Here is a 14975-nt window from a genome sequence, read left to right on the forward strand (position 1 = left end):
AAGCTTTCAACATAAATCATATATCATCGGAGGTTATGTCAACGTTTTCTCATGGTTTGCCATCATCAATTATATGTAATATATAGTAAGGCATATGATGATTAAAAAATATTTATAATTTTTTTATTAAACATTTATGTTTATCTATTTTTTAGGAGACCCACATGGTGTCTTCCACACATGTTCAAAATCAATGTATTCACGTATGAAAGCTATGGATTTTGGTTACGTTGAAACTAAAGAGCTAAACAAAATTTTCCTCAAAGTTTTCTATCTTTTTAAAAAAATTTCATTAATACTATGAAATTGATTAGTTCAAGGGTTTAATTACTAATTTAAGTAACAAAATTATAATTGTTATTATCAACAATCACATAAATTTATATTCTTATCATTTTTCTAAATTCCATCTAATTATATAAAAACTATTTATACTTAATACGAAGATAAATATTCAGTCTCCAAATTCCTAGTAAAATAAAATTAATAAGATTAATTGTATTCTTTCTAATAATATAGTATGGGAGTTTGAGCGTGAATATATGTGTATATATAATAAGATTCCCATGCAGAGGCAATAAGTTGGAAAAGGTTAAAAGTGTCTTGTGAAAGGTCAGGTCACCACTTACGTCGGGGCCTATTACCGTACCATAAAATTGGACCTACGATTGATCTCAATGTTTTCTTATAGGAAATTATTATTATATGGTTACTAATTGGTTAGTACATACATGAGCCCAAAACACAACCTCCACATTTTGCTCCAAGTGGAATATTATATTAAGATGGATAATAAATGTGCAATAACATTATCACTCACTAGTCACTGTTGTCTCTGCATCCAAAGGCATTACATACACTCACTCTCTCTTCCCCTCTCCTTTCATTTTGACATGACCATGGGCGGCCTTGAGCTATCTTGATTCCACACACACAAATTGTGGTTCTTGTTCATCAAATTATTATACTTGCTGTTCATATTCTTTGTATTTTCTGCCTCCCTCTTCGCAAAAATCTCTCATGACACCTTCAATAGGATCTAAATAATTGTTACAAAATATTTTACATACACCACAAACATGTATTGAGACTACAATAATTTTCTATTTGGTTGACGTGCGCAACAAATCACCACTACATAGCGCGTACTTTCCAAGTTTGCTAAAAATGATTATATAACCGTTTGAAAGAAAATTAGCAAGTACAAAGGTTGCCATGAACATGTCAATCTTCATGTGGGGATCTACCATTTTATATATTACATACATCAAACTCTCTTCATGAACCAGAAAATGACTTCTAATATCTTTCATCTTTTTAGATGACATAATAATATTTTCTTTTCAAATTTAGACTACAGATAGGTATGTCATCAAAATATATTACCGTATCAGAAAAGGAATTAATCAATTGCAGGTCTTAGAAAAAATAATTAGACTATTTCATTTTTTTCAATTTTTTAAGATCAAAATTATGCTAACACTCAAGGATAGATTTAAAAATTTTGATATGCGAGACCAAATTTTATATAAATTGTTAATTTTTTTATTATTTATTATATAAAAATAATCTATACATGATATGTAATTAGTGAATTACTCTTTTTTAAAGATTTTATCAATATATACAAAATAAATATGGAATTTTTTTTCAATAATCTTATTTTTTATCCAAGAATTACGTAGTACTCTACAGTACTCTATAAAATTATAAGATATCAATACTTTTATGGTATATTTAGTTAAGAATTTGTTACATCTCTTTATAATTAAGATTCGTTCTTTTAAAAGTTTCAAAAATTTAGAAATAATTTATAGATTATTAATTATTTTAAAGGTATTAGTATTCAGTCACAAAAAAAGTATTAGTATTCTTATAGAATATAAAATACAATTCTCAAAATAAAACTATAGTTAAAATAAGTTATTATGAAAAAATAAGATAAAAATTTTCTTTTAAACAATATAAATTTAAAAGAAAATTAGTAATTTTTTATAAGAAAAAAATGTTTAAAATAGGCAATATATATAATTATTAAAATAAAATAATGTAAATAACTATATTCATAGAAATAAGTATATAAAAATTAATTTAAAAAAATATAAAAATTTGAGTGTATAATATAAAATTAATTAAGTAAAAATATTAATAAAAAAAATTAAAACTTAAACCTATCGCACTAAATATTTTTTATTTTAACAATCACATTTTATATATTATACTTTTTCAAAAAACTTGGGGAGGTCAAAATCACTACTTATCCTTGTATCCGTCTCTACTAGCATTGACTCTCCTCTCTCTTAAAATTCAACACAAAATAATTGATAAAAAACGTAAAAGAAAAGAAAAAATAAAAAATGAACAAAGCTTGCTGATTGTTTTGTTTTTTGTTTTCCTTTTGTTTCCCAATGAACAAATGCTTCACATGGATACATGATGTATGTTCACCGTTACTCTTATATGTAATTCCATGTAGCTTTTCTTATTCTTAAAGTTTTGTATTAAAAGTTGTATTATGCAAAAAAAAAAAATTAAACTATAAAAATAATAAAAAAATACTATTTGTACATTAAAATTTTAATTTATTTTCAATATATAATTATATTTTAATATATATTTTATACTACTAACTGATTTTGATGGCTGATTTTAATTTAGACGTAGCATAACTCAAATAATAATGATGGTGATATCCATAAATTGTGTTTGGTAAAATGGTGAGACAGCAACAAACTTAACCAGTGCAGGTTTTACAGAAATTTTCACACCCCTAATCAGTAAAAGGGTAAAAAAGGCCAAGTGCACAAGCAAAAAGCCTTTTTCACAGTTTCACACAAATTGAACCCTCTTTCTCTCTCTCACTGGCCCAGCCCTCTAAATGAATCCTCTGCTACGCGGCAAACCACTTCGTCATCATCCTTCAAAGTAACCAACGACTAACCAGGACTAAACTAAAGTAATGCAACAACTAGCCTCCGCACGTGCCTAAACCCCTCTCTCACGTGCCCTTTTATTATCCCTTCCGTACTCCTTAACCATAAATACCACACAACTACCCCCTCATCCTTCCACAAACACAACCCACTCTCTTCCACAACGCATTCAAATTCCAAATTAAAATCAAAGCTCTGTCCTACTCTCTCTTCACTCTTCTCTTTTTTTTTTATGATCGATTCATCCCTAACACCCCCATGGTAGATAGTGGTTTTGGTGGTAGTCGTGATTCTGGGATGAGCTTGGAGACTGTGAATTCTGCACAGAGAACGTCCATGAGCAGTGACAGCATCTGTAGCACCAGCTTCAGCCGTCTCTCTTTCGACCTCCTACCTACCTCGCCGGAGAGCCTCTCCATCAAGCCACACCGCTCCTCTGACTTTGCATACTCCGCCATCCGCTCCGCCACTTTCCGCCGCAAGTCTGGTCTCACCTTCCGCGACTTTCACCTCCTCCGCCGTATAGGCGCCGGTGACATCGGCACCGTCTACCTCTGCCGCCTCCGTGACTCAGCCGCCGCCTCCGATGAGTTCCCCTCCGGTGAGTACGACAACTCCAACAGCAACGGCGACGATGAACCCGCCGGGTGCTTCTACGCGATGAAGGTGGTGGACAAAGAGGCGGTGGCGATGAAGAACAAGTCGCAGAGGGCCGAAATGGAGAGGAAGATCCTAAAGATGTTGGACCATCCGTTCCTTCCTACCCTATATGCGGAGTTTGAAGCGTCTCATTTTTCTTGCATTGTGATGGAGTTTTGTCCCGGCGGCGACCTCCACTCCCTCCGCTACAAGCAACCACAAAAACGGTTCCCTCTCTCCTCCGCAAGGTGCTTTAAGTGAAAACATTCCAATATTACTAAATGAGGTTTGTGTGAGAAAATTAGGTGTAACTAATTATTTACTATTCCTCGTTGTTCTTGTTACAGGTTTTACGCTGCGGAGGTACTGGTTGCTTTGGAATACCTGCACATGCTTGGAATCATCTACAGGGATCTAAAGCCCGAAAACGTGTTGGTCAGATCAGACGGTCACATCATGCTCTCCGATTTCGATCTCTCCCTTTGTTCCGATGCAATCCCAGCTGTTGAATCCTCTGACTATTCCCCTGACTCAGAAAATACATTCCCCCTACCATACACAAACACACGCACTTACTCAGCAACGCCACTATTCTCCTGTCTCTCTAACCGCGTCTTCCGATCCAGGAAAGTTCAGACGCTCAACCCCAAGCGCCTCTTCGTGGCAGAGCCCGTCGGAGCACGCTCCTGCTCCTTCGTCGGAACTCACGAGTACGTGTCGCCAGAGGTTGCCTCCGGGAATTCCCACGGAAATGCCGTTGACTGGTGGTCTTTCGGGATATTCGTATACGAGCTCGTGTATGGTCGCACGCCGTTTGCTGGTCCATCCAACGATGTGACACTCCGCAACATCATAAAGAAGCCGTTGACATTTCCCACAGCCACGCCCTGTAGCACGCTTGAGCACCACGCCCGGGACCTCATAAGTAGCTTGCTCCACAAGGACCCCACTCGAAGACTCGGGTCCAGGCGGGGCGCTGCTGACGTCAAAAAACACCCCTTCTTCAGCGGGATCAACCTGGCGCTCATCAGGATGCTCACTCCGCCGGATATTCCCTATCTCAGGAGGCAAAAAACGATGTCGTCTTCGTTGCTCTCTACTACTACTAAAGGTCACAACACCATAATGAGTAATAAGCAGCTGCAAACAACGGCGTCGTTTGATTGCTTTTGAAAGAGGAAAGTGAGAGAAAATATTCCGACGATGGCCGAGTTTTGCGCCACGTGTTAAGTCGGTGACCCCTCAGGTTTTATAGCTGGCGGGGGTGACCTATGTGTATATTCAAGCTGTCTTTCTTTTTTTTTTCCTTTTTGTATCTTGCCTTTATATATATATATATATATATATATATATATAAAAGATAGAATTTATATTTGAAATACTTATTTACCTTATTCTGTTTATGATTTGATCGTATGTACATGCGTAAATATGGATAGCGTGGACGACAAGTAAGCAGTAGGGACGATGTAAAAATTTTGATATATAGGAATCAAATTTTCTATAAATTTTTTTATTATATAAAAATAATTTATTTATCATATATAATTAGTGAATTGTCCTTTTTCAAAAATTTTATTAATATATATAGAAAAAAATATAAATTTTTTTTAATAATTTTATTTTTGATATAAGAATTATATAGTACTCTCTACTACTCTATAAAATCATAAAATACTAATACTTTTATGGTATGTTTATTAGTTAAAAATTTGTTATCTTATTTTTTAATTAAAATTTGTTCTTTTAAAGTTTCAAAAATTTAAAAATAATTTATAAATTATTAATTATCTTAAAATTATTGGTACTCTTACAAAATATAAAATACAACTCTTAAAATAAAACAATAATTGAAATAAGTTATCGTAAAAAAATAAAATAAAAGTTTCTTTTAACAACATAATTTAAAAAAAATTAGTATTTTTTACAAGAAAAGAATATCTAAAATAGATAGATTATTAAAATAAAATAATATAAATAATTATATTTATAGAAATAAATATATAAAAATAATTTTAAAAAATATAAAGATTTGAGTGTATAATATTAAATTGATTAAATAAAAATATCAATAAAAATAATTAAAACTTAAATTTATCACATTATTTAAAATAAGTAAATATAAATCACTAGATATTTTTTTTATTAATCACATATTTTATATATATACTTCTTTAAAAAATGGGAAGCCAAGTCATTACTTGTCCTCTTTGAATATGTTCCTGCGATGAAAAAGTAAAATAACTAAATAAAAATAGGGTTGTTATCACATATTTGTGCCTTTCCTTTCCTGTTATGGAATGCATTCATGGGGAGAGCACAGATTCAATCAAAATATGTCTATATATTTCTAGAAATGATACACAGTGCTAATTGTTAGTTGCACTACTTTGAAACAATGACATTAGAAGAGTGCAAGACTATTAAGTAAATTTGTAATTAATTGAAAAAAAAAACAACTTGTTAAACCTAAATGTCATGGAGCATGCTAGTATATATGCTTCATTTGTTATTCAATTCATAAATTACTGATACTCATGACTCATGAGCTATATATAAGGTGCGAAATGATAATCTTTTTCTTAAGTTAATTATTGATAATGAGTTCTTCCTCTCTTGTTTAATTATATGATTCTTAATCTTAATTTAAAAAAAAAACACCTATGATTCTCAATCTTCAAAATTTGACAAAAATTGTGTACAACTTAATTAAATATAATTTTATTATTACCTTCTTTTACTAGCTTTTGCCTTTTCTTCCAAGAAAGAAGGCAAAATGAAAATTTAAAAGAGAAAAACAGGATGCTGATTTTTTCGCCCTTTACAATTTAATTTAAAAGGTCTACCATGGCAGTAAGCTACAAAGAAGGTTGGATATTTGTCACCAAATACTCCAATTTTAGTTATTGAAGTTGATTATAATTATTGTTACATATATTACATAAATAAAAAATTAATATTTAATTTATTTTTAATATGTATTTTATATTTTAATATATATTTTATATTAATATTTAATTTAATAATTAATTTTAGGTGGTAGATTTTACATTCCTTATAGATATTATGCACAATTACACATTTACACATAACGAATCCTCTTATTGCTGTTTAAACATTGGGCATATTTTCTAGTGAATAATGAACATACATGATCAGGATGCATGGAAGAATAATAAAGTTGCTCTTCTCGTACCATTATATACAAATGAGAAATTTGTTTTTTTCACATACTTAGTACTTGTTTAAACATATTTACAACTTTTTTCTAATTTTATATAGTTTTTAATGTTAGAAAGGTAAAAAAAAAAAGAATAAAAAAATATTTGTATGTATTCGAGTCATATCCAATGATACAATATAAAAGAATATTTATAGATACTAATAGAATCGAAATAACAAAAACGTAATATTCTATAATAAACATTTAAATATGTTAAATAATGCTAATTGATCCTAATTATACTCTAACATCTCTCTTCAAATTCAAGTGACAACTTAAGTTTGAAATTTATTTAAAACAAAAAATATATAAACTGGTAGAACGAGTGCAAACGGAACTGCCGGAGCAGACGCAACTATCGAAAAGAAGCGCAGACGAAATTCTCACAAACAAATGCAGACGAAATTGCTACGAGGAAACGCAAAAAGAACTACCACAAGGAAATACAAATGGAACTGTCACAAGAAAAACGCAGGCGGAATTATGCAGACAGAATTGACGAAAAAATGCAAACAGAATTGTTACAAGAAAATGCAGACGGAATTGCCATAAAAAAAGCAAACGAAAATGGCACAAGGAAATACAGACAAAACTGCCACAAGAAAAGCATAGACGAAATTGCCGCAAGAGTGGCTAACTGCCGAAAAGATGACAAACAATTGGAAAACTGCTGAAAAGTGACGAAGTCCGAAGAGATGGTAAAATGTCGGGAGGATGGCGAACTGTCAAAAGGTGACGACTGGTTTCTCTATGAAAATAGATAAGCAGCAAATGAGAATGATGTTTGATTCATTAAACTCGGAAAAATACAAGACAAGAAAAAATGACATAGAGAACAAGTGTGAAAAATATGGTGATTTCACAAGAAGAAAAACAATCGATCATTTTCAAGGAGAATACCATTACTTTAATACCATTTTAGGAAGGTAAAAGAGAAGAATAGAGAAAAGGTTCTTATGTATTTAAGTTATGTGCAATGATACAATATAAAAAGATATTTATAGGTGTTAAGAGAATTAAAATAATAAAAATATAATATTCTATGATAAATATTGAGATATACTAAATAATGCTAATTGATCTAACTAATCCTAATTATACTCTAACAATTAAAATTATAAATAGAAATAAGTGACTACAAATATTTGTAGATCATATTGAGCATGCAAATATGCTACTAATACATGTTATGATGATTTCCACAACACACTATATTATTGCATAATCGATCTATTTCTTTCACGCTTGATATATATATACACATGCTTGTCACATGTTATCATTCTTAACCATTTAAGCATTGTTGTTGGTATCATTACTTTCATGGTCAATAACCTCTGTATCTATATATACATATATAGATGATTTTCTTTAATAAGCTACTAAGTTATATCAATACCAAGAATGTCGAAAGCAATAAAAATGTGCGTCTCACGTAAAGAATTGCATGTCTTGAATGGGATATGTTTTGACATGTCACAGCATGTAATATAATGTATAAAATATTATATTGTAATAAAACATATATACGAATCATATATATGTATGTTACCTTTTACTACAACTTGTGCTGATGCTTTACGGAAAAAATATAAACAGTATATAATAAGAATCGATACCCCAATCAATTCTAGTTCTATGTATTCTGCTTTGAAACACCACTTTCACCCTTTCATCAGATAAATAGATAGATATGTTCATTGTTCTCATAAAATATACTGTCTCATATAACATATCTCATCTTCATCTATCGATAATGCTTCTAGTGTTTTAATTCCTTCTCTTTTTTTCCCTTTTCCTCTTTGCCTACGCTTTAGAATGTTCCCTACTGTTTTTATCTGCTTTTGTATCAAACTTGTTCTCCATTATTTAACGATCATGTTCCTACAAAGTTTAGGGTAGGGTGGACTTCTCATTAGGCAGGAATCCACTTTTAGCTTCGAATCCGATCGATCTTTCATTTTAAGGGAAATTAGTAGCCTATGTAAGCCTTAATTATAGTTATTCTTCAACATATATACATGCCACTTTGTCTCATGATGATGTGAGTAGTCAATTAACAATACTATTTTCTTTTTTATGAAGGGAATAAATTTATTATTGAATAAATAGTCCTTTTTTTATCATAAGAAATTTGGACGTTGAAAAAAATGACTATAATAAATTAAAAATAAATTTTGTTCGATAAAAATAACCCGTTATTAAAATTTTCAATCAAAATAGAGAATATTTTTTATTAATATTTATGTTTTAAAATTAATAAATAATAAATAAATAATTAATATGTGTATATATTATATCAATTATAAATTAAATCAATTTGATTCGATTTATTACTGTATTATAATATATACACAGTTAATTGAAGTAATTTGATTCGGTTTACATCTAATTAGCATAAGGAAGTCACTCATATAAAGAAGTTTAAAACGTCTGTTTTTAAAGACGCTTTTTAATAATTAAAATTTAACCTATATAATCGATCAAATTGTGTTACTTTTGTCAAATTAGATCAAACAAACTAATTTGACCGAAAAATCGATAAATCAAATTTTGAACTGATCTAAATTAATATTCTTTCTTTATAGAAAATGACTATAATACTCTTATTATAAAAAATGACTAAAATATTTTTATTATAGATATTAATTTTAAAAATCTTAAATTCTAATTCTATAATGACATAGAGAGAAGAAAAAATTTAGAATTTAGAGTTTTAAAATATATAGTAAAAATATTTTAAGTCATTTTCTATAATAGCGGTATTATAGTCATTTTTATAAAAAAATATTAATTTAAATCGATTCAAAATTTGGTTTATCAATTTTTCGGTCAAACTGATTTATTTTATTTAATTTTGACAAAAATAATACAATTTAATCGATTATATAAATTGAATATTAAATATTAAAAAATATATTTAAAAAAATATTTTAAACATCTTTACCTGAGTGATCTTTACCGTACACCATATATATAATATATACATGTATTGTAATTCAGTATAGTGTAATTGGTAGCTCATTTCAATGTAATCTACCAAATGTGGAATATAGTTAGTTCGTTGGTCAAGTAAAGAATTATTATATCTCTACAAATAATTGATACCGTAGAAACGAAAACTCTGAATGATACAGGTGTCTGATAACCAACTGGTTTAACCTTTTCAGAATATATTAATCAACAAATTCAAAGGTTACAGCGTTAAATTAGAATATGAAGTGTAGGTGTTGACCTTCTAATTAAGCACACTTTTGTGTTGGCACAAAAATTTAAGAGAAAAAATCCATTATTATATCCCGTGCTGTCTATGCTAAAATTCGAATAACTCCAAAGTTAATATGCGCCGCGTAGTAGCGAATCATTTGGGAGTTGTGAGGCACGCGCAAAGTGGTGTAAGTGTGGAATGTAATGGAAATTGGTGGAATTGCAATCCCAATCCCCAGAGGGGTGTGAAAAGGAAAAGAGAGAAGAGAGAGAAGAGAAATACAAAGACATGTGATGGGAAATGGCAATGTCCATGTGATTCCCTGCCAACCAGGCAGCCCAGGCCTGCCCACCTCTCTTTAATATCACTGTCCCCCCTATCCTATCTTTCTCTGGGCTCTTTTTTTTTTTATATGGATCAAATGTATGTACTACTTTGTTATTGAAAATTTGAGTGTTTTTTTATATATATACATTTTTTTTAATTGATATTAATTAAATAAGATCATTCATTATCGCAAGTTGAGACAAATGAATGAAATACTTACTGGAAAATAAAAATAAAACTTGCTTGTGTGAAAAAATCGTCCACTTTACTTTTGCAGTATTTGAGAAATTAGTCATTAAACTTTCAGTCTAATGAAGATGAATACTCTGGTATTAACAAAAGGAAAAAGATCATTCAATTTGTTTAAAAAAGAAAAAAGTTACAAATTAGATGATTCAATTTTAATTTTTTATTTTTGAAAATAAAAATAAGAGTGTTCGATTTTAATATTTGTTAATTTTTAAAAACATAAATCAAATCATTTAATTTGTGACATTTTATTAAAAAAGTTAAATAACGTAAAAAATTTCGAAGTACCGATTTTTTAGATCTGCAGCTGGGTAAATCACATATTCTCTCTTTATCTTTTTGTGATACACACTCCTGCAGCATAGAAAAATTAATAAGCCGGCCGTTTTCTTCATATTGAACACAAAAATTAGATATGTTTTTTAGAATTTAGTTAACTTGTGTTCTTAACTTCTTATAACACATTTAATTTTAAACATACAATAACAAAATATTTTTAAAATTTTTAATGTATTCAATACATTGAAAATATATAAAAAAATTATCTTTTAATAATTTTTAAAATATTTTTTATAATATTCTAATTTATGATCTTAGACTACAAATTAGCAAATTTCATTTTTTTATTCTTGATTTTAATATTAAAAATAAAAGTGTAAAAAAAAGATATATACAAATGTTTAATATTTTTTTAAATTTAACTAATTTTTATTTTAAAGACACATTAAAATTATAAACTGAAAATGTTTATTAAAAATATAAAATATTTAAGTTTTAAACGTATTAGCTAGTTTTGTATTTATTAGAAAAAATTTAAAATTTTCACTAATAATAATAATAATAATAATAATAATAATAATAATAATAATAATAATAATAATAATAATAATAATAATAATAATAATAATAATAATAATAATAATCTTATAATATACTTTTAGAATACGTATAAGTTAAATATATTTTTATTAGAGAATATAAAGCATTTATTTGATTTATGTTTTTATTATTAATATTCGTTTTTAAAATCTTGTAAAACGGTTAGTAAAAATAGAAAAAAATTAAAACATTAAAATAAAAATAAAAATAAAAACATTAAAATTAAAAATAAAAATATTTTGACTAAATTGTTAGAATATAATTAGGATTAATGATAATTATTTAGTATATTTGAATATTTATTATAGAATATTACATCTTTATTATTACGATTCTCTTAAGCACCTATAAATACCCTTTTATATTATATCGTTCCACACAACTTGAATACACTTAATAATACACAAATTCTTTATACAGTTTAGTGTCTTATTTTTAACATAAACATTTTTTTTGTTTTTAAGTTTTGCATCAATAGTACATCATCTTTTTTATTTTAATTCACCTAATCATTATCTTTAAAATACTTTTTAAGTGATTTTTTTAAATAATTATAAGAACAACTCTTAAAGATTAACTACCCTGTTTATCCGATTCAATTATGTCTTGCTATTTGTGAATCCTTCATTTTTTTCGTGTTGTTTCTCACCAGTTAGATATAGAGTAAAAAATAAAAATCTAATTCGACTCCTGTCTGAAAAAATAGTACAGTCAATTTTTGTTTCTGTTTATTGTGACTTGTGAGATATATTATCTTTTTCATTATTCTTAACATTAAAAGTTGATGAAAATAATTTAATGAAGTGAATATGATAAAAGGATCGATATGTTTTAAGACAACTAAAAATAGAAGTTGAACTGTATTTTTTTTTAAATAAAAAATGCCTTATTCTTCTTGAGAATGGACATGATCAGGTTAACTCTTTACTTCTATATGTATATGACAATTTCTTTTGTTTAGAAACTCTAGTCATTCAGTTGATTTTAACTACTCTATTACTAATATCAATCATACATTTTTTCCTTGAAAATTCCAAAACAATATATAAATATTTAACATTGATATGACAAACATGTCTGAATTTGAAATTAAAGATTATTTTCAAATTTATTGATCACTTATAAATAACAAATAATTCACTACTAAATACTAATAGCTAGAGAAGGCAAAGTCAAATTAAGTGTGAATGTTTTGTTTTATTTTGCTTTATTTATATTCAGAAGAGGGGAAGAGTAACTTCATTATTATATTGTAAGAACTAAAAACAGAACATACCACATGTGTGATTCGAAAATTGCATGTGAACAAAAATCCTAAACCTTATTTCTCAATGTCAACATCCATCCATATATGATCCTTTCTCTACAAAATTTAGGCCGACTTCACATCACACATTTATATGGCAAGAACAAATCAGTGTATGAAAGAATATTTAAAAACAGAATTATTGCACAAAACTAGAAAAAATAGTATATATGGGTCCAAGTGTATGCCAGTAACTCTGAATTGAAGCAAAGGTTAACAAGACATGGTGGGAAAATGAAATGGCAGTGATGACCTTGGTAACTGGTTTCAAAGTTGAGCCTAATTTGGGAAGCCTAAAATTTGATACATGCATGGATATAAGAGCTTTGATATGACTTTCACTCGACAAATTCTGAATTGAGTATTTTATCATATTAATTATTGTAACCCTTTGCTCAATTTTTAAATTTCTATTTATGACAATTATTTTAAAAGTAGGAGATATTTATGTAGTATGGAAAACATTATGAAATAAATGTTTGTCTCCACTCTCCACTATTTTTTTTTTCTGTACTTGTATCCAAAATCTGCTGCTTTCAAGTTTTTTATCGATGCAACTCTATTTGGAAATTAAACGACTAAATATCTATTTTTGTTTTTAAAATTTATACGATTATTTAATTTATTTTTTAAAATTTAAAATTATTTATATTAATTTTTTAGATTTAAATTTGGACACTAATATAGTGTCTCGACTCTTTACAATGACTAGACAAACGGAATGCTGATATGACACTTTCTTTGTGACATTGGATGCGACGTTCTTTATTTTTGACACATAAACAAGTTAGAAATGAAAAATAGTAGAGATAATAAAGAAAAAAATTTTATTTTGGGTCTTTATTATTTTTTCTCTTTTTATATACAAAATGACATTTCTGACTTGTTTAGATGCAAAAGATAAACGACGTCATTTACTCATCATCCAACGTGTGCCGAAAAAATCGAAGACCACATTGGTGCTTGAATTTAAATTTAAAGGACCAATGTAAATAATTTTAAATTTCAAAAACTAAAATGAGATCCGAATTTAGTCAAATTAAACATCAATTTCTTATTCTTCAGTGAATGGATTCAATTATTTTTCAATGGGACAGCTATATTAATCTAATGATACTGTACTGTACACTAAAAATAAACTAGTCCATATGACTTTGGTAGCAACCGACAAAAACCAAGCTTGTCAACTAAATAAAATGTTAATGGTCTAATAGTAGTAGATTATTATATTATGACGACATGACGTAAACTAGTATGATAGCTTAGGAACAAAACCAAATTTAGTTGACCATTTGCAAGCGAGCATGGGAATTGATAACAAGCTCTAATTCTCTGAGTACTTTAACAAATAGGGTCAAGATGAAATTGGGGTGAATTTCCCAAGGTTGGGATTTGGGTATGTACCATTTAATATTTATCCTTGTTTTATGCATTATATTTCTTTACTAATTTAAATGAGCTAACAAGTTACGAGTTTAACTTTGATAATAAGCAATACCTTACAAACATAAATTAATAATTTAATGATATATTCTAAATTCATGGAATGTACAAATAATAGTAGTAATATAGAGGGGATGGGATGGTAGAGTTGACAATTGGCTATAAATATAGTGTTGGGATCAATGAAGTTTCACAGCTGAACATTATTGACCTTTTTCTTGTTCTGTGTATGGAGAAAATTTGCACAAGCCTAAGGCTAGGTAGGATCAGTCAAATACGGTACACTACCATCACTGCCATTATAAACAAACTGCTACCCCTGCCCCTGCAATCATTATTGTGGTCCAAAATAATATTAACAAATTGGTGGATATTACAATAAAAATTTTATAATTATTTTTATATAAAAATATTTTTTTATTAATAATAAATTATAGACTTTTATTTAATATATTATAAAAATTATGATTAAACAAAAAAATCACACTTTTAATACAAATATTTTGTCCAATAAATTTCTTTCAGACATAGTAGTGAGATGAGACAATATTCTAAATAAAATAGTTGTCATGATTGTAGTAGCATATATAATAAAAATTATGTATAATGTATAATAATTCAGCCGAGTGTAATCATTAAGATCTTAATATGTTTTAAGTTCCGGTTTTGTATTGCCTGTTTTTAAGATTTGTATTTGGATTAATGTCTGTAAATATATGTTGGTGTTAATTACTTTTAGAATATAACGGGTGCAATCTCTACAAGATA

General features: G+C 28.3%; 1 protein-coding gene across 1 annotated transcript; it reads left to right on the top strand.

Moving 5' to 3' along the window:
- The first annotated feature begins 3053 nt into the window (after positions 1-3053).
- Positions 3054-4975, top strand: LOC112714345 (protein kinase PINOID). Its single transcript, XM_025765929.3, has 2 exons — positions 3054-3820; positions 3920-4975. Exons 1-2 carry the CDS (start codon positions 3192-3194, stop codon positions 4743-4745), a joined length of 1455 nt encoding a protein of 484 aa, XP_025621714.1. The 5' UTR covers positions 3054-3191; the 3' UTR covers positions 4746-4975.
- Positions 4976-14975: the final 10000 nt, after the last annotated feature.

Source organism: Arachis hypogaea, chromosome 10, assembly GCF_003086295.3.
Source record: "Arachis hypogaea cultivar Tifrunner chromosome 10, arahy.Tifrunner.gnm2.J5K5, whole genome shotgun sequence".
Classification (NCBI taxonomy): Eukaryota; Viridiplantae; Streptophyta; class Magnoliopsida; order Fabales; family Fabaceae; genus Arachis; species Arachis hypogaea.

Excerpts from the sequence above, each read along its gene's own strand:
- LOC112714345 (XM_025765929.3), top strand. The coding sequence starts at position 3,192 with ATGGTAGATAGTGGTTTTGGTGGTAGTCGTGATTCTGGGATGAGCTTG. Across the intron at positions 3,821-3,919 it reads TTCCCTCTCTCCTCCGCAAG|GTTTTACGCTGCGGAGGTAC; the intron begins GTGCTTTAAGTG and ends TTCTTGTTACAG.